Consider the following 21,565-nt stretch of genomic DNA (forward strand, 5'->3'; position numbering starts at 1 on the left):
ATAAAGTCTCAATAAACCATTTAACTGCTGGCAGAAGAACCTGCAAAGGCAGGACAGTATGCAGAAGCAGCCGTGAGGTGCACGAGCAATGAAGCTACTGTGAAACCTTGGCTGCATAAAGCTAGTATGAACTATATATTGTCGAAGGCTTTCACGGCCCGATTCAACTGGTTGTGGTGGGTTTTCCGGGATGTGGCGGTGGTCTGGTGGATCTTGTTCCCACCGTTTCGTCTGCATCTGTGGCTGGCATCTTCAGAGGTATATCACAGAGAGAAGTGTGTTACACAGTGTGTAACAGACTTCCCTCTGTGATACACCTCTGAAGATGCCAGCCACAGATGAAGGCAAAACGTTAGGAGCAAGATCCACCAGACCACCGCCACACAGCCCAGAAAACCCACCACAACTAGTAGGAACTCCTAAATGGAGTGAACTGGGAGGCTTCCTGAGAGGGATTTATGATGTGCTGATGCCTCTGCAAGCTACAGAGGAACACTGGAGATGAAAATGCCACATGGAAGGAAATTTCAGTTGAGAAAATCGCTCTGGGTTAAAGAAATACCGGGAGATAACCACATTGCCTCCAGAAGCTCTCCTCTTGAGTAAACGATAAAGGCAGCTCATCTTTGAGTTGAGAGGCAGGAAGTAGGGATTAGAGTGATTGCTCACAGCTATGATGTATTTACCCTTGAATACTAAGCATGACCAACCTTCATTTCTTAACCACTGAAGGACAGTTACTCTTACAAATAAAGAGAGATTTCATCTGTACCGAAGATACACAATTAGCAGTGAGATATTCCTTGTCTCTGGAGAACTATAAAACAGAAAGGAATCTTTAAACATTTAATAAGAAAATTTGGCAAAAAGTGGAGTAAAGACAAGAAGGAATCTTTTTGCTTATTTTCTGGTTTATATTTGAAACAAAGAAATGGGGGTCAGTTACTATACCTTTTTTAAAGAAAGTGATTTTGAAGGAAGTTTGCTGCTTGCAAGGATTAAGGCAGATCTATGTGGAAGGTTTGTTTTCTCCTGTGTAAGAGGCTACAGGAAGACTGGGAACAGACTCAGCTCCAAGGCTGTGTTGCTATGGTGATAGTTGAAATGTAAACAAACTAAGATACAGAACTGTTAATATCTCACTCCAGCTGCTTTAGAATGACTACTACAAGACTACTAATTATTGGAACTTAAATTAATAGGACTACGACCACAAAAAATCTTTGAACATACAGCCAGAAAAAAACAGTTATGCCTGAAATGTTGCTAACGTTTTTTGATCCGATGACTAATAAACGGAAATCATTTGAAAGAAATGAATGAGAAGCTTGAAAAAAACAAACTAAAAGCTCTCAAAAATGAAACAGCAGATGACAAAAGAAATTTTTAAAAATGAAAAGTTTTACAATGCAAATATTTGGAGAAATAAAACAAACTAATGATGAAGTGGAAATTCTAGACAGGAAAGCAGAAGTTTTAAATAAAGAGCTGGAAACAGAATTGAACAATTTAGCTTTACTGAAGTTGAGAGAGAAATAATTTTATTTGAGATTCAACGCTATTCCTGAAACATCAGATGATGATATCAAACAAAGGATCATCGTAGCGTTGGCTGATGTTTTGGAGGTGGTAGAGGAAGACATAGAATTGGAGAAAAGAACCTCACCAAGTTTATCAAAAACTGGAACCCTTGATAGACTTTTTGCTTAAAGCAGAAAAAAAATGAACTGAGGATTTGTGAATGTGAGGATTAAGAGAATAAGAAAATGGACATAGTAGAAAAAGTGCAAATCCTAATCAATTAGTAATAATTAAGAAGGATTAATTGAATTATGATTTCATAATTTGTGATCACAGAACAAGTGGCAAAATTTTAACTGTGTTTAGATTTGGAACAGAAGAAATTCTGTTTTTTCCCTTTATTTTTGTGTATATTTTTGTGTTATTTTTTAGGAAACAATCTCTTTAAAATGGAACAAAGAAAACAATTGGAAGGGACTAAATAAGATGCAGTCGCATAAAAACAGAAGAGTTTCCATTCGGAAGCATAAGAATGCCCTAGTGACAGTTTCCTGGAATCAGGAGGATTACAGTACACTGATGGTTGGGTGAATCTCAGTTTGGTGACTTCCAGGTGACATACAAAACCTCAGTCCTGAGATAAGAGGTTCCTACACTCTGTCATATGCAAAAGCTTCTTTAAATGCTTCATTTAAACGAGGCTGCTTTGTCTGCGAAGGTGCTTTGTCTTGAGATGGCTTAAGCATGGGTTGAGCAGAAGGGGTTCCTTAGTTCCAAGGTGTTGAAGAGGTCTCATAATATAAAGTGAAACCTCGATCTCAAGACAGATGGATGGAGTGAATGGGTTCCTTCAAGTGTGTACAAAGGGGCCTAATTATGGATTCTTCGAAGAGGGTGTGTTCTTCTTCTATATGTAGCAGAGAGTGTATAAAGGCCAGTACATGGAGCAGGTGAAGAGATTATTCCAGTGTGCCTTGCAATAACCAGTAGTACTCATCCTTAGAAATGTTATAGAAGCTATGCGCTTCTGGTTGATCCAAGCATATTCTGTACATGATCAAATACCATCATAGTGTGATGTGCAGACCAGAAAGAAAAAACAAAAATTGGCACAGATTTCAGAAGATATTGCCCCCCAAGGTCCATATTCTGAAAAATAAATTCAAAATGAGGATACATGCAAAATCTAGATAGGCCTGTACAAAACCACTTGTCTGTTCACCCAGAGGTATCTGATTGGCCACTGGGGGAAACAGAATGTTGAAAACGAAGGACCTTTGGCCTGAACTAGAAGGGCTATTCTTCATTTTCGTAAGGAAAAAAATGATTGCCAGGTGGCCAGGAAGGAAGGCTTTTCCATTTCGACATACCTATTTGTGGATGTATTTATGACACTGCAAAAAAACAATACTCTAGAGCTCAGATTACCAAAGGTCTGTACTTTCAGGCTGAGCCCATTATTGAAATGAAATGCATTTGAATGAAACAAACAAATATCAACCATTAGGCACAAATTTATATCAAGCAACAACAGAAAGCAAAAAAAATGTTCTGATACTGTGCCATCAATTCCAAGTTAGCTACTCTGGGCCACAAGAAAACAGTGGAAATAATCGTAAATTAGACTCCTGGGATATTTCAAAGCCAGTAATTCTCAAAGCTGTGAGTCAGGACTGTGAAAAATAAGTTTTTTTACAGCTGCCGAGAGCCCAGATTGGCCATTGCATTCATGCATAACCTACTCCTTTAGAATCATTTCCTTCCAATTAGCCTCTGCTAAGAGTAAATAATTTCACAAATCTCTGCATTAGGTAAGACGAGATCAGAGATTTAATCTTGATCCAGGGGTTAACTGGAGCATGTCTGCATAAGCAACTACTCTGTGCTTGCCTCTTTGCAAGCATGATCACGAGAGAAAGGCATTCTTTCTGGGCGCAAGACTGAACCGTGCCTCCCGTTTTAATCAAAGGGACTGCACTACAGCTATCAGAAGTTTGGGAACCAAAGCCATAACAGAGGCAGCAGAAAGGCAATCAACAAAACTTGCAGAGGTATGATGACGCTCCTAGAGCTGATAAACATCCTATGCAGTTTCTGCTGAAATACTGCAATGACTATATTCAAATCACTCTTGTGCGCAGACAGTCACAGTGCTGTTAATACGACTTCTCAAGCTTATTGGCTTTCAGTTTGACTTGAGAGAGATACCATGAAAACGAGAAGGTTAATGAGGTTGCTGAAAACATGGTGTAGTTCAGTCCAGCAGACAGGCATGCCTTTGTCACTTCAAGAGGGAGAATGCCAACAGGTCAAAGCCAATGGATCAGTACATACCTCATTGCGAGAAGCTGCAGCCCGGTGTAACGGGGTCAGCCAAAGGGTATCCTTTGCATTAACGTTAGCACCTGTCCAAAAGAAAAAAGAAGAAAAGGGAAGGGAGGTATGATCCCACATAGGACACAAGAAGAAGAAAAGTTTGGATTTATACCCTGCCTTTTTCTCCTGTGAAGAGACTCAAGGCAGCTTACAAACTACTGTCCCTTCCTCTCCCCACAACAGACATCTTGCGAGGTGTGTGAGGCTGAGTTCTGAATGAATTGTGACTAGCCCAAGGTCACCCAGCAGGAATGTAGGAGTGGGGAAACAAATCCGATTTACCAGATAAGCCTCTGCCACTCAGGTGAAGGAGTGAGGAATCAAAAACCTCCTTCAGATTAGAGTCCACCTGTTCTTAACCACTACATCATACTGGCTGAGAGAGGCAAGAAAGTGTTTCCTCAAGTTTTAACAAGGGCATTCAGCATCTGGAGGTCTGCTACTAAACCCAATCCACATCATGGTCTTGTTAAAAAATTTTAGTAAGGTATTTCTACCTCCTTCCTCCAACTCACTAGAAATCTTTACCATCTCAATGTTACTCTTTTCAGAAATGTTTTCTTTTGGGCACAATGCGCCCTGAGAACAGGGAGATGGACTTCTGAAGATGCCTCTCAGTGTCTTTTCCCCCAATTAAAAATAATCAGATCCATAGCTGCTTTTACATCTGCTGGAGAGTATATACCAGTGATGGAGAACCTTTTAGAGATTGAGTGCCAGGGGTGGAGGGAAGGGGAACTGCACCCAGGGCGCGCGTGTGCCCTGCGCCCCTGCCACGCCCCCATCTGGCCCTGGAACACCCCCACCACACCCATGGAATGAACTTGCCACACCCCCGCAGGGGTGCACGACCGGTGCATTGAACACGCAACCACCCACCACCCATCCCCTTGGTGCTACATCTCTGCTGAGTGCCCAAACTGGGGCAATGGCGCGCATGCCCACAGAGAAGGCTCTGAGTGCCCCCTCTGGCACGCGTGCCATAGGTTCGCCACCACTGGTATATGCCAACACAACATTTCCATTACTGTTCAGTAGGTAGGGGCACCCCCAGTAACTTAACTGAAAGGAAAAACTGATTTACAAGGTCAGTTCTTAAGCAATCTTCCTCAAAAGTTTTCCACACCCAATACTAAATTTAGCAAAATGACAGGAGCCTCGCTTGAGGACCAGTTTTAAAAATTACACAGGGAAGGTTCTGTTTCCAGCACTCTATTCACCCTCCCCAGCAGGTTAAACCATCTGTTCTGGCTTCACTGTTCAGAAAGCTGACCTGCATCCCACACAGAAAGAGTTACAGTGGGGACAGCCACGAGCTTTAAAACTGCCTCAATGTAACCAGAACAGTTCCACAAATCTCCATGATCAGGACTAGCAATAACTACTACTAGTGGCAATCTGCTAACAATAGCATTTCCATGTGGAAAGAACTAAAACGTTTTATGGTGTCTCATTCACTCTTGCAACCATTCTAATCATAGATTATAACTTTTCTAAGGCTCATTCCGCACACGCCGAATAATGCACTTTCAAGCTGCTTTCAGGGCTCTTTGAAGCTGTGCGGAATGGCAAAAACAGTTGTGAAAGCAGCTTGAAAGTGCATTATTTTGCGTGTGCGGAATGAGCCTAAGGTTTTCAACCCCAGGATGAGGAACAGCAACTTTCCAAAGGATTATACCAAACAGGGATTTGAGTTCTGGTCTATCAAATTTAAATCCAATGCTCTCAGGCTATAGGGCACTTTCAGAATGACTCATGTCTGGAATATAATGCTCTTCCATCTCCAGCTACTCTTGACAACTTGGCTTTCTTTCTAAAAGCCTGAGCCAGTCAGCCACCAGTTCGTTCAGGAAAGAATGCACAGACTCTGCAGGTCATGATGGACAGCAATTGCTCTTCCTGAGCTGGGCTAGCCACTGTTCCTTGAATCCCAGGATGGAGGTGGCTGCTGCTTTCTCATAGATTCTTTTCTAAATTCACACCCTCTTCATAACATGAACATCTTGTTTTTAAATCACCTTGAGATTTTTTTCCCAGTTAGAATACGCACACTTGTATTTCATACCTGATAGTATTAGGAGTTCAACAATTGAAGATTCTCCCAAGTATGCAGCTGCATGCAAAGGGGTTCGTCTTTCTTGGTCCTGATTTGAAACAAAATGATACTGTCATTAGAAAATGACCACAAAGAAAACAGTATCCTACCTAAGCATTTATTGCAGCAGGGGTCAAAAATTCACCGACACAAATGAGAATTTTAATGCTGGTGTATTGTAAGCCCCAACCTCCACATTCTTATGCCTCAAAGCAGTAATACTTGCTTGTAGAAGCAGCTGGTGCCACAACATTTTGCCATTCACCAGTGCGGATAAAAAACATTTTGAAATAAAAAAGATTTTACTTAACACTTTTTTGGTTTAAGATTCAACTGCAATAGTTTTTTTTAATTACTTGGTACTTAATGCAAAATTGTAATCTTTTAAACTGAACTGCAAATTTTAAAAGCGCGGGAAAACTGTTCTAGATATCCCATTGTACATCTGTTTGTGTATTTTTATTAAGACAATTCTTGGGGTCGGGGAGTAGCACGGCATCACAGGTATTGTTCACTGATGCATCTGAAAGATCTTTTACTGCTATTTTATACCTAGTAAATACCCAACCTTTGCAACAGGCTCAGTGCCCAAATAATGAATATTAAAGAACATGGATATTTACTTCTCACCAGATGGAGAACATTGATCTATCCAGTAAATGCTATCTGCCCTTGATTCTGACAAAGACTATCAACTTTTGTGCAAAATGAGTGATTCAGGCCTGTTATATAATCAGAGAGATAGGGAACAGCAGAACAGAAACAAAAAACAGAAAGAGGAATCACCTTCTAATGTTGAAGCCATCCAGCATCTGCCCAGAGAAATATATTGTAGCTGCAAACTACAAAAGGTTCTTTAATTATCATAACCCCAAATAGGAAATCTAAACTTGCATGACGTACTGCACATCATTTTCTAAAATGACTAAGTTAATAATATTTAAGAACCTTTGTGAGTACCCTTTGAGGCTGTACTAAGACTGTATTCAGTTTCAATCAAGATGTTTTTATGGTTATAGCAGTAGCTATATATACACACAGAGGTGCTCCAGCGCCCTAATTGCTCTGCTGCGGCCATAAAAGGACTGAACCCAAACATCCGCCATCTTTTTTTGCATGGTGGGTTTAGCCACCAAAATTGGCCATTGCCACTGAGGCATCTTCTGAGGGACAGATGAATTGTACAGCAGGTTCTTCTTGCTGCCTCCGCTCATCAGCTTCTGTTCTGCAGGTCTGTATTTAACTGACCACACCAGGAAGCAGACCATTCCGTTTATTCCTGGGAAGAGGAGGTCCTTATCCTCCTTGAAAATTAAGCTGTTCAAAGCTCCACTGAAGCTTTCCAAATCCTCCAATGCCTCAGCAAGGTTGCCCTCAGAAGGGTAAGGGGTAAGCCAAAAGGATGGATTGCAGTATAGAATAAAAATGCGAGAAGAAGTAGGTATAAAAGGTAGAAATACAGGTATCTGGTGCCTGCTGCTGTGTTTTAGGGGTCTCATGAGCAACTCTTATCAAAAGCCTGCTCTCCCTTACAAGGCAAGAAATGAACTGGGAAAAGTAGGTGACTGTACCCAGGAGAAAAGAAGTCTAGAAGAATTGTAATCCTGCCTCCTTGACGGATGTCAAGATGACCCTCTTCCCCAGAGTAACTCTACACACAGTAATTCTACACTGTTACCAGAGATGATAAAGCAGTCTTTTTGTTTACTAAAGTGCCGATGTTTATACTTTCCATTTTCTCAAGTGGCAAGAACTAAGGTCTACTTGCATATCATTAGGCACAGCAGCGATACACTGTATAATTTAAAATCTGCTTTAATAAAAGCAAAGACAATTGTACATAGCAGAAGAAACATTGTTTGTTGTACATGAAAAGTGATATATAATTCATGCTATGAAAGTACACTTATGCTTGATTCTTGCAAGTTTTGTGTATATTTCTATTCCCCCCCCCCCCCACAACATGATTTCACATTTCCAGGAATATTAAAGGAGGATTAAATACATAATGACTCCCCCCAAAACAAACACTAGTATTCTAAATGAAAGTCCACAATCCACCTCAAAGAGGAAAGTCCCTAACTGTTCAATCAAAAGGATCACAGCAGCAGAGTGAAACACCCAGGATCAGGTTGCAGTGTTTAACAAACATGAACAAAGCATTAGACACAGGTGAAAAAAAAGGCACAGCAATGTTGTGATGTTACTCTGGAAGCACTGTGCAAACTTTTCTTAGGAGCAAAGTAAGCAGTCAGCTTTTTTCTGCTTTGTAACTGACAATCCCACAGCCACTGTTAAACTTCTCAAAAAGTATTTTTTTTCCGGCGTATAAGACAACTGGGCGTATAAGACAACCCCCAACTTTTCCAGTTAAAATATAGAGTTTGGGATATGTTCGCCATATAAGAATGTGGCCAAACCTCTTACCCCTTCCCAGGTGCTGGGATCCCCGGCCTCATCCCCATTGTCAGGGGGGTGGACTAGCTGTGACAGCCTTTGAAGCCACAGCATGCTAAATTGTTGGGTAAACCAGCAAGCCCAAGCCTATCTTGCCTGGCACTGCAGTCCCTGAGAGAGAGAGAGCCTGTTAGCTTCCCCTGTATTTGGTCCTCCATCCCCTGTATTTGGTCTTCTCCTGCCTCTTCCTCCTTTTCCTTTCTCTCCTTGTCTCTCTCTCCTTCTCTCCTACCTACCCTCTCCTCTTCTCTCCTTTCCAGCCTCCCCACATTCAGCCGTCCATCTCCCTCACTCCTCTCCCTTCGCGGCCCGACCTTTTATTCCTCCGCGCTTTTTATCCCCTCCCGACTCTGCTCCGCCAATAAAGACCCCTCCCCTGTTCTGCCCCACCTCCCTCCCGACCTCCTCGCCCATCCATCCAGCCTCGGCGGTCCCGGAACCCCATCTCGTACTTGGTCACAGGCCTGCCCTCGCAAGGACGCAGGCCTGCGTGCTTGCTCGGGCAGTGCCCGGCCCGCCTTGTCAGCAGCGCCTGGTTCTATCCTCTTGGGCCCGCCAGTTCCCGGCCCGGGAGAACGGAAGGGCTGGCTGTCTGCCACCTCCCCTCCACGTCCCTGCGCCGGCCTGGACCTGCTACGACAGGGTCCCGCCGGCAAGTCTGCCGAGTCCGGCCAGTCTCGGGAGGGGTTGGTCCCCTCCGGCCAGTCCAAGGTGGGGAACCCCTCCTGCGAGCCCAGGGAGGGGTGGGTCTCTGCTGGCGAGTCCGGGGAGGGGAGGTTCCCAGCTCCTGGACAACCACATATGGCAGGGATACGGCCGCGGCCGTTTTTGAGCTCCCCCCACCATATGCGGCGGTCGCAGATTCTCCAGTCTGGCTCAGATGTTTCAGCACCCGCTTATAAGACGACATTCGGTGTATAAGACGACCCCTGACTTTTGAGAAGATTTTCCTGGGTTAAAAAGTAGTCTTATACGCCAGAAAATACAGTAACATTTCTTTTTCAATAGTTCTTCAATTTGCAGAATAAAAATCAGCATCAGAATGAACTTCACAGGTTACAGTGTCACACCTAAATTCAAATAACTGATACCAAACTTGTTTTATATTTTACAAGATCGAAGTCCGTTTATCTGCAAAACAAAGTATGTTTGAGTATGCTAATAAGCCAGAAGCCCCTGGTCTACCTGCAAGCAGACAAAAGTGGTACTAACAGAAATTCACTATTCAGATCTAAGTCAAGGGTGAAGATATACAATTCAACTCAGATTGTAGAGGAGTTCAAGATTTATATTCAAAGGAGGATGTCCTATATTCCACACTGCCAGATTTTTGGAGGGACTGTAAGTATCAAAAATAACAGAAGAATGTAGAGACAGTGGATATAGAAAAAAATTGTAAAAGGAACAAATTAATGAAAAAGTAATAAAACTCTAGGTTCCAACAGGTTTTCCATTAAATGTTATCTTCTTTTGAAGACTGGTTGGCACCTCATTTTTAAAAGTTATTTGATTCCTTGCAAAGAGAGGGAATAGAGGCAAATATTATTCTAATCCACAAAGAACGGAAGGACAGCAGATATTTAGCAAATAGACGTATATCACTTCTAAATATTGGTTATAAGTGTTTCACCTCAATGATAGCTAAGAGACTAAATAGGTTTTTAGGACCCTACATAAATGAGGATCAAACAGGATTTCTAAAAGGTACACAACTCTCATGAAATGTAACAAGACTAATAAGCTTGCTAGACCTTGTAAATGAAAACAAAAACCCATCAGATCTTTTCTTTGTTGATGTTGAAAAAGGGTTTGATCAAATAAATTAGACTGTTTTTTACAGGCAGGTGATTCAGCTATTTGGCTTTGGTAAAGAATATAATAGATGGATAAGCATCAGCTACCCAATTCCCACAACCACAATTTTGGTCAACTTCAAAGTTTACTCTGAAGCTTGGCTGGAGATTTGCTCTGAACCATGGTCTGACCACTACCTGTTCAAAACTAAGGTCAATGGGGCTCCAACACAATGCAGAAGAGGGGCCCATTTAAAAAAGTCTGTCCAGAGATACTCATGAATCCTACTGGATTCCAGAATAAGGGATTTTAGGATTCTAAACATATGATCTGTTGAGGTCGCAGCAGAAGCATGCGATTTGAAGCTCCTTGAAACTACCAACAAGGTTGCCCCTTAATGACCTCTCCAGCCCTTGGAACAAAACTCAGCCTTCTGATTTACCGCAGAGCTGGGTGATCTGAAAAGCTGGCAGGGAGATATCTAGAACAGTGCTAAGAACTGAATCTGATAAATCATGTTACAGAGCTCACTGTAACACCTATGAAGTGACCGTGGCTAAGAAATGTTACTTTTCATCACATACTTATTATAATAAGCCTCTTATCATTCTTATCATGATAAGTCAATGGAGATACTGGACAGCAAATTCTTTTTTGTGTAACTTCCCAAATTTGAAACAATCAATTTCTGATTACACACCTTCCATTTTTCACTGTATTTTCCCTAAATGATTTTTCTGCCAATAAACAATTATGTAGACTTTCCAGATTGGCCATTTCTAATTTTATTAATCTCTGGTCTGGGTTTCTAATCCAGTCCACAATCCACACCAGACCAGCTGCTTGATAGTATAACAATATTATGCACTGCTAGTTCTCTTCTCGTTTTCTCCTCTTGTAAAACGTTAAATCTAATTCTTGGCTTTTTACCATTCCTCATAAACTTGTTTATCTGTCTCTGCTATTCCTTTGAGGCTTTTTTCTTGTATAAGAATTGGTAACATTTAAATTAAAAAAAATAATTTTGGCAGTACATTCATTTACATTGGAAATTTCCCCCAAGCCATGAATTTTTTAGTTTGGACTATCTTTGCAAATGTATCTTCATCCATGCCTTTTTATTATTATCTCTAAATAGTGCGTCGTTTTGCTCAGTCTGGTTTATTCCCAAGTATTTAGCTGGATTTAAAGTCACATCGCAACCTGTAGTCTTATTAATATGTTCTTCCTGCTTCATTAAGAATTCTGAAATTATTTTAGACTTCTTCCTATTAACTTTATAGCCTGAGATGGATATGAATTTTTCAACCTGTTCCATTATATACTGTATCAACAATCGTGGATTTAAAACTGACAGTACCACATCCTCAGCATAACTTTTAGTTTTATATTCTTCTCGATCCACTTTCAATCCTTTGATTCTAGAATCCTGTCTGATCTTAGCAGTCGGCACTTCCAGCACAAGAATAAGAGTGGGGATAATGGACATCCTTGATGTTTTTCTTTTCACATTTGAAATCCGTCAGTTAAGACTCCACTTATTAGGATCTTTGGATTTTGTTTTGTATAAGCACTTTCTATCCAGTTTATAAATCTTCAGCCACAATTTAGATCTTAAAACATTTTCAGTAAAACAAAACAAAAACCACCAGTGTGAACTTCTCAGTATGTTTTCCTTTTATATACTCTGCCATTCCATCTCTGTTGAAAGATCTTTTCTGTATAATTCCAAAGAGAGAGAAGTGTTCCTGTATCTCCTTTTCTACAAGCGTAACTCAATGTCCTTTCTGCACTCCTGTAACTGTTCTTTTTTCAGCTTCTTTCCTTAAATAATGTGCCAGATATCTTCCAGGTTTATTTCCACGTTCAAAATGTGTCTGTTACAGAAATCTTACAGTGCAATCTCAAAGGGGAGGGAAGGGAAGCTGCAGAGCGGCTGTGAACAGAACAGCCACACCACCTCCTAAAAGGCCTGCTGTGCTACAGCCAGCAAGTAAAAGGCAATGCTTCCCTGTTTCCCATACAAGTTACCTATACAATAGGCTGCACCACTGATTTTGCTTGCATTGGCAAATGGGTGTATTCTTGCACTGGAAAAGGGTCAAAAAGTCCATTAAAGCCAGTCCCACCTTGGGAACACCCCTTCATCTAATCTGGAGGAACCGGGTTTGATTCCCAGCTCTGCCGCCTGAGCTTTGGAGGCTTATCTGGGGAATTCAGATTAGCCTGTACACTCCCACACGCGCCAGCTGGGTGACCTTGGGCTAGTCGCAGCTTCTCGGAGCTCTCTCAGCCCCACCTACCTCACAGGGTGTTTGTTGTGAGGGGGGAAGGGCAAGGAGATTGTAAGCACCTTTGAGTCTCCTGCAGGAGAGAAAGGGGGGATATAAATCCAAACTCTTCTTCTTCAATGCCAATGTGGGCTCTTGCACTGGAGGAGTGCTGGCATCATGGCTATGATGGCATCTGGGTGTCACACTACTGAACAGCTGCCAAGTACCAGCCTGTTTCTATGTTGGCATACATGCCCCTTACACCAGCATAAGGGGCATTTTGTGCTAGCACTGGGGTAATGCTGCTTTCTGAGAGGTTTTGCCCATCCCCATCAGGATTCCACTGTTCTGTCTGTAGGTCTTCAGTTTCAAATATAGAAATTAGTGTTGCTTTATCAAGGAAGTTTTTGTGCTGTTCCTTCAGCACTTCAACTTTAGCCAATACTGTGCTCCAATTTTTCATTCTTTTGTTTTGCAGCTATAGCTATTAAATGCCCTCTCAGATAAATTTTACTAATTTCCCAAATGGTTGCAATAGGAATATCAGCTGTATTGTTGATTTAAAAAAAATTATTCTATGCCCTTTCTACCTTTCAGCTATATTACCCCATTCACATCATTGAAAATCATTACCTCTCCTTGGAAGTCTAACATGGACTGGAAAATTTTGTCATCAATTTTTTTCCTTGCATTGTTTGGGGCATAAATTGTAGTTAATGTGTAAATTCTGCCTGATCTTCAAAATGATGTGTCTTCCTTCCAGGACTTTTAGTTCTTCCACAACATTTATGTGTAAACTATATAAACTATCCTGTAGAAATGTATTCTTAAATGCAAAACTTGAATTTATTCAGAATATCTGATCAATATAAGGAAAGTCTCCTTAGATCTTCAAATCGTCTGTGGCAGTTTACAAAAAGTATCTTCTATACTTTTCCCAATATCTTCTGAAATTTTTCTAAATCAGGGGTTGGGAACTCGAGAGCCACAAGCGGTTCTTCTGCCCTTGCACTGGAGCTCCATGAGCCGAGCCGCCGGCCGCATCCTCACCCGCCCTGCAGGCAGCAGGGTGGGTGCATCCATCGCCTCTTGCATCCATCGCCTCTTGCCCGCCCCGTTGGGGGGGGGCACTTTCCCAGCGGCCCCATCCTTGCCCATCTGGCGCATCCATTGCCCGCGGTCGGCTAGGCCGCGCTACGGGCTTTGCCTTTCGCCTGCCCCGTTAGAGCGGGGCAGGCAGCAGGGCGGGTGCATCCATGCGCCTCTGAGAATGAGCGGAGTAAAAAGGTAAAAAACAATATATACAGTGTTATCTCCATTTTAAATGTCAAAAAGTATTTGCAGCTCCACGTGTTTTCTTTTCCATGAAAACGGGTCCAAATGGATCTTATAGTGTTAAAGGTTGCTGACCCCTGTTCTAAATCATTGATTATTAGTGCTACACTTCCCTTCCAAGTTTTCAATTCTTTATCCTGCCTTTTCTGTCTTGCCCTTCTAGATGTTGTTCAATTCCTTTCTGTTTTTCTTTGATGGTCACAATTTCTTGTTTTTGACTTCTTATAAAACCTATTAATATCTCCTGCCTCACCTTTGCACTTGCTTCTTTATCACTTTCTACATTTGCTGTTTCAGTATTTCTAAATGTTTATCCATCCCCTCTGGAGCGTCTTGTTCACCATCTTCTTTTATCTCCTTCAATTTTTGCTGTGCCCAGTTAACATTCTTTTTCCTGTTTTTTCTTCTCCAACACAATTATGTTATTTAATTTTTTTCATACATTATCACATTTCCTAAATATTCAACAGTATTTAAAAAATCTTACAATTATTTTAATTAGCCACTTAACTCAAGCTTTACAGTCCGTTATGTACTTTATTCAGCATATAGTTTTAGTCAGTTCAAATAAATCACCAAATGATTATCAATAACATCTCTTAATCTTTTCAATTAATAAACAATTTTCAATTAATAAACAATAAACACTAAATCTCAATTTTAATAATCTGTATAAAATCACCATTGATAAAAATGTTTATGTAAACAGGAAAAGGAAATAGGCTAGTTATGTAAACAAGGGGGGAAATAAAAATAAAATAAATAAATATAAATATAAAATATAAAATATAAATAAAATATAAAAAACAAAAATATTATATTTAGTATATTAATATACAAGAATTAGAATTGCTATCTTAATAATTGTTTTTAAAGAACGATAAAATTAGAAAAAATAGTCCCCAAAAAAGAAAAAAATTACCGAAGTCCTCCAAAAGATTAATTTTTCTCTCAAAACAACCAGAAGACCACAATGTCTTTCCATACCAGCTTTAACTTTTGCCCATTTCTCACCAGCTGTCAACTGCATCTTTATAAGGTTGGTTCACCAGTAGTCAAAAATCAGCAGTCACCTTTTTACTCCTACTCAGCCAAATTTCAAAACAGCTGCGTCCAAAACTGCGTCCAAATCATCCAAAACTGATTTTATAACATATGGAAATATGATAGATACTCAAGAAGAAATTAATTCTTAGCAAAAAATAAAAGGCAAAGGCAAAAAAATCACAATGGTTATAATATTTTCAACTAGTTTAAGAGTTCCATCCAAAGGGGGAGGGCTGAATCCACTTTAGGGAGCAGTGTGTCACTGTACTGCTAGATTTGTCCTCCCTGGGGCACCCCTGGTAGATGGGTGATTCCACTGATGTGCAGCAGTCACCCACCTCCAGCAGTGGAACACTGCACTGAATGCAGCGCCAGCATCCCAGTCCTGCTGCTGCCAACATAGCGGGGTTGGGAAAGGAGCCTATATTAGTCAGCTCCCTCCCGGCCTTTGCCGGCACTATGCCAGCAATCTGCACTTAAGCCGGCCTTTTGGCTTGTGTGAGTCCAGTATGGCCCACTGAGACTTCCTGGTCGTGGGGAGGCTTTTTGACTTCCCTACATCGCTGGGAAGCCTCTTTTTGCGGGGAGCAGCTGGGCTCAATCACAGCCAGGCGCCTGGCTTATGGATGGAGCTGTATGAAAGGAATATAATATAGCAAGAGCTGTAATAAGGGGACTGACAGAATGTGAAAATGTGATTATGCAGCAAAAGGAACATTAATTAAGACAAATTAACAAACTATTACTTCGATTTGATACAGAAACAGAACAAGTGAAAACATGTATGGTCAGATGGATGTAAAAATTTGAGGAAGAAATATCCTTTCAACAATGGGAAGCTTTGATTATTGATGTATATGTCAGTGATCTTTGGTTGGAAATAAATTTATTTGGGGAAAAAAACAATGGGAAGCTTTATGGATAAAAAGTATAAAATTTACAGCCAACCAAACATTTTTTAAAAATTGGTACAAGGTGTTTAATCAGTGATACAATACTCCAAAAATATTGAGAAGATAAATAAGAATTACAAAGGGAAATGCTGGAAGTAAAAATAAGTGGATGCTATCTTTTACCATAAGTGGTAGACATGTAGAAAAGTTTTTTAAAATTTTTGAAGAAATATGTGCAGAAATTCAGAATTTTTTTTAAAAATCAGATTTGAAATGGATGTCAAGACTTATGTTACTGGGCAGGTTACCAAAAATATTCCAAAAAATCTTAGAAGAAATCTTTCAAAATTTGACAACCAGGGCTAGAGTAGAACTTGCAAGAAAATGGAAGGCTGAAAAATGTCCAAGCCAAGAGAACTGGAAAAATAAATTAGTGGAATATGCAGCAATGGCAAAATTAATGGACTCTGGGAATAAATGACCAAAGAACTTCAAAATAAATTGAAAGCATATTATTAATATTATTCCATTAAAAAAGAACAATGGTGAAATGTAAAGAATGGGAGTGAGCGGGTTATCAAATGTATTATATATATATATATATATAACTTTGACAATGTATTATATACTATATTGAGAAGGGATGTAAAGAGAAATAGATAAATGATTAATCACACTATGAAAGGTACTAATATGCCAATATAACTTTTACATTGTGAGAAAAACTCCAGAAATTTATAATAGCAACCATTCACTGTTTTAGATTAGTATTAGAATTTACATCATTAATGGCCATTATAGGTAATTTAATTTTAAAAAATTTAATGTTATATAATTTTGTTTCTTCTCTTAGTCTTTAGAATTAACTGTAACAATTTGATTCCATTTTCTTTTTCTGTGGTTTTGTTTTTTAGACTTCTGATTGGTTCTGCAACCCAAATCCTATTTCACTGTTTACTGAATGTCCCATCTTGTTGACTGCACTGACTCACTCTGCATAATCCACCTTGAGTTCTAGTGAGAAAGGCAAAGTATAAATAATGCAAGGCAACGTTGTCTTCTGTCCTCTTAGCTTTCAACCTGTTTAACTCAGTCCCGTTTATTGAAGTTCAGCAAACCAAGCTAATTTTAGGAATTAAGTGATACAACAGGAATCCAAAATAATGCTATATGCAGAGCATATGATGTTTTCCTTAATCAATCCAAGAAAATGTTGTGAGGAAGTTGCTAAGATCTTACAGTTGTTTCGCCAGCTTTCTGGGTATAAAGTAAATGCTAAAAATTGGCCCCACTAGGTTTAAATACGGGGGAATTCAATCTATTGTGGCTGGGCACAATTCCTGTAATAAAGATAAAGGCACTGCTGCAATTCTTGTTTTTCTCATGGTTATCATGCTGATTTTTCTTAAAGATCTTCTATCCAAAATCCAGAAGACATTCAATCAATTTATCTGGGGATCAGGCTGCACAAAACAATAATGCAGGCCTCTGGAAAATTGTGTGGCTTAGCTGCACAACCAATAGAAAATTACACTGCTGCCAGATTATTGGCAACACAACATTTGTTTAATTGGCAACAATTAAGAAAGTTATGGCTTACTGAACAACCAGGGTTAACAACTCCATTAAAAACACTATTAGGCCAGAGGTTACACGCAATGTACAAACAAACAACAAAGTCTATCACAGCAGGTCCTTGTTACCTGCCTCATGGCAAAATGCAAAATAGCACTCTTACAGTGCAACCCTGGGGGCTGTGAAATCAGCATGACCTGATTGCCACCATAAACGTGATATAAGTGGCAACGGCGCTGGGGCACTTACATTGGTGCAGGGAGTTGTGCAGTTATGTATCACACAGGCACAAACACTGCCATGGTACCAGCATTCTTCGAGCGCAGGAGCCAGTGCTCGTGCTGACTGGGGGCATTTCCAGGGTTGGAGCTGACTTTAGTCAGCTTCATGGGGGCTTTCAGCACAGAAAGGACCCCTTCTGCTGGCACAGACTTATGGCGTCAAAAAGGCAGGAACAGCCCATTGGGCTGTAAACAGGGCTTGCAGGGCAATTGGTAATTTTTTTCTCTTTTCTGGCTTCCTGTGCCTATGGAAACCTCTTTAAAGGTGGTGGGCCTGCACCCTGCCCAGCTACCGTGAATCTACCTGTCCCCCGGGATTGCACTGCCCAGAGCTTATCCACCTCTTATGACATTTACAACAAACAGGTTCAGCAACTTAGATTCATAGGATCTTTTTTGAGATAGGAACAGGTGGGTTTAAGTTATTTTATTGATGTCCTGAAGGAGGGGGAAATCTGTCCATGAGACTATTTAAGAGATCGAGAAAAGAAGAAAGCTTTGATGGAATATCAATATCAGCAAATCAAAACTCTCTTAAGTGGATGTAAGAGTAGATATGTTTTAACTCCTGGCAAATGGAAGAATTTATTGCTCTAATCAGAATCTTCAAAAGAATTATCAACAAATTTTATGGGTTATTACTAGAATTGGACCTTAAAGAATATGTTTACAGGAAAAACGGCAGAGGGATTTGATTCCAGAAGTGAAAAATGGGGAAAATATTTAGAGATTTGGAGAACATCCATTAAGATCAATAGTAAAAAAAAAAAGGCCCGAAGCTGTGGTTAGATCAGGGGTCGGGAACCTGAGGCTCCTGAGCCACTTGCGGCTCCCCCGCCCCTTCACTGCGGCTCCACCCGGGCACAATACAGCTGTCCGGGAGCGGGGACTCTCCCCTCCCCGGACCTCGTGGAGAGCCCCGATCAGACCACGACCGCGGGCGCTCCGGAGAGCGAGAGCACCGTGGAGGTGGCTGGCGGCAGCCCTCGTCCTTCTGCTACGGTCGGCAGTGGCGGGGGAGTGGCAGGCGGCCATCGAGCCCAGCCCCAGCCACCTGGCTGGGACTGGAGGGAGGACAGGGCCGGCAACAGAGCCGGCGCTGGCGAAGCGGTGCGCGTGGACCTGGCTGGATTGGCCAAGGTGATGGGCGGCAAGGGGAGCCGTGCCCACATAGCAGGATGGCAGCCCCAGCTGCAAAGGGTGCCGGCAGGCGCCGGAATTAATGCTTGGAACAGTGCTCTGAGAGAAAGGGAAACTGTGTACAAAACTTGAGAGCGCGGTTCCAAGCGCCAGTTCCGGCGCCTGCCGGTGCCCTTTGTGGCTGGGGCTGCCATCCTGCTGCGTGGGCACGGCTCCCCTCTCCGCCCATCACCCTGACCAATCCAGCCAGATCTTTGTTGCCAGTCCAAATGGCTCCCAGGGTGCCAAAGGTTGCTGACCCCTGGGTTTGATGGTATAATACCCCACTGTGAAGATGTTTAATAATACTTCAGATCAGTGCTGGAGATGTCATCAAGCAAAAGGTTCTCTGTATCATATTTGGTGGACAGGTCACAAAACAGGCAACAGTTATTGGATGTTCAAATAGAGATTAAAGAATAGTTTCAGAATTTCCAAAATACATTATTCAGTTAACAAAAGGAATTGTGCTAAAAACCTGCAGTTCAGCTACAATGTTCCAAGTGATCTGCAGCCCCAATAAAGCATCCGGATTGTCATGTCTGTCTACAATTACCCCTTAGAGCTGTGCAAAACTGGCATAATAGTATTACTCACAACCATCACCATCGGCACAGTTCCCAACAATTAATCACACAGTACAGACCCAACTGGCACATTCATCTTACGATCAGCAGATAACCTTTTTTCAAAGGCAAGAAATGTTTGGATGTTGTTTGCCATCTCCTGCTTCCATGTCACAGCCTGGTATTCCTTGGAGGTCTCTCATCCAAATACGCAACAGAGTTGAGACTGACAATATTTGACTGACCCAGCAAGTTTCCATGGCCGAGCAGGGATTCAAACCTGTGTTGCCTAGATCCTAGTCTGACATCTTAACCACAGCACCACACTGGCCCTCAAATAAACCATATGAACTGCTAAATAATCGTGGTTATATAATTTAGACTTAAGTCTGCTTTCCAAGTAATTATGGCCTTCTTTCTATCCATCTACTGTACTACTCATCCACTATCCCCCATTCCTGCTTCCTAACTGAAATATTTGTGGTTCTCCAACACACGCCACTATCCACTTGTTACATACTACCTATTCTAGGCCATAGGCAATTCCTATTTGCCAACAGGTAACAGACAAATAACAAAAGTGCATCTTTGGAATTAATTCTTGTTTTTCATTCCCTTGGGAGTACAATAAAGCTCCAAACTTTGGTTCCTCATTTCAACCTTACATTGGAGATCATCTAACTCAAGGGGCATTCATTTTGTCTTCCCCAGAAGCACATGGCTTGGTTCAACTCAGTTTCCTTTACATGGCTGGGTTAGCTAGATTTCATCTGTTTCATTGGCACTTTTATGCTTCTGCTATTTAAATGTGGTAAACTGTTTCTGAGTTAGGGAGGGGTTGGTTTCCACCTCTTGAAGCAGAGGATTAGATCAGATACCACTGTTGTTTCTGACCTATGTGATGTACTAAGAACAAATGGAAGTTTTGCTTTTTACTTCAACACGCTGAGGAAGGTGCCTCATCTATCAAAAGAGTTTGCCTTAAAAGAGTTTGTCCTATTAGCCATGCAAAAATTTAATAACTCTTGTACCAATTTAGGCCCCTAGGTTCTAGTAGAAGCACCACTTTTACCACAATTTTACTTAAAACTTCCTTTCTTCCTACTAACATTCCTGTTCCTAATAAAAAGCAATCATGTTGCCATCTTAGTCTTTGCTTGTTTGGAAAACAATTGATCAGTTGGTTTTTGTGGGCTTTCCAGGCTGTGTGGCCGTGGTATGGTAGATCTTGTTCCTAACGTTTCGCCTGCATCTGGCATCTTCAGAGGTGTATCACAGAGAGAGGTGTTACACTGACACACCTCTGAAGATGCCAGCCGCAGATGCAGGCGAAACGTTAGGAACAAGATCTACCAGACCACAGTCGCACAGCCCAGAAAGCCCACAGCAACCAGTTGTGTCCAGCCATGAAAGCCTTCGACAATAAATTGATCAGTTCCTTTCATCACAGAGTTATGCATTTTTAAAGGTATTTTGGTCCAAACTCTTGCAAAGGCAGGATTACAAAGCAACTTTTCCAGAGAAAGTATTTCTAAATCCAAATATTGTAACAGTATTAAACATGGGTGTTTGGAACAGAATCCAAAGGACATCTGCATTTAATAGTATTACTAGTATTTGGATTTAGAAAGTCTCCTTTTGGAAAAGGCGATTAGTAGCAAATCAACCTTTTAGAATAGATTGGAGATCATTAATTACGTTTGTATTAATAACCAGTTACTTATATCAAAGCCGCCTTGAGTCTCCCAGAAAAAGGCGGGGTATAAATGTAATGTAATAAATAAAATTAATTAACAGTCGCCAGCCTTAATTGAAAATACTTCTCCCAGTACTTACGCTTTGTACTTTTTCTTTTGGATTCCTTGAAGGTACATCATGCTTATGTGGTCAAAAAAACTAAAATGGTAGATTTAGCACATTCCCAAACCATGGGTGCCAGCAACACGTTCTCATGGTATACAAGCCAAGGAAAGGTGCTTATAATCATTAGTCTTGCTGGCTTGCTCTAAACACAGAAAAGCTGTTCTTTCCAGTTCTAAGAGTTGAGGTCAGCTCATAATTAGCACCACAAAGTGCATCACTTATATGTCATACTATGGTATTCACTACACAGGGCTGTGCAGAATGAGCCAAGACGAAATGAAGAGCCTCATAGTCTACTCAAGAACAGGAT

At 41.1% G+C, this 21,565-nt stretch overlaps 1 protein-coding gene across 1 annotated transcript in view; it reads right to left on the reverse strand.

Annotated features, from left to right (window-relative positions):
* The window catches only part of LOC125429519 (serine/threonine-protein phosphatase 6 regulatory ankyrin repeat subunit C), a 42,853-nt gene that overhangs the window by 15,016 nt on the left and 6,272 nt on the right, over positions 1-21,565 (reverse strand). Inside the window, exons 3-4 of the mRNA XM_048490681.1 lie at positions 5,963-6,041; positions 3,856-3,926 (exon numbers count right to left, since the gene is read on the reverse strand). Coding sequence (XP_048346638.1) covers positions 3,856-3,926; positions 5,963-6,041 — 150 coding nt within the window. The remainder of the gene's footprint in view (positions 1-3,855; positions 3,927-5,962; positions 6,042-21,565) is intronic.

This window comes from Sphaerodactylus townsendi, linkage group LG03 (assembly GCF_021028975.2).
Source record: "Sphaerodactylus townsendi isolate TG3544 linkage group LG03, MPM_Stown_v2.3, whole genome shotgun sequence".
NCBI classification, from domain to species: domain Eukaryota; kingdom Metazoa; phylum Chordata; class Lepidosauria; order Squamata; family Sphaerodactylidae; genus Sphaerodactylus; species Sphaerodactylus townsendi.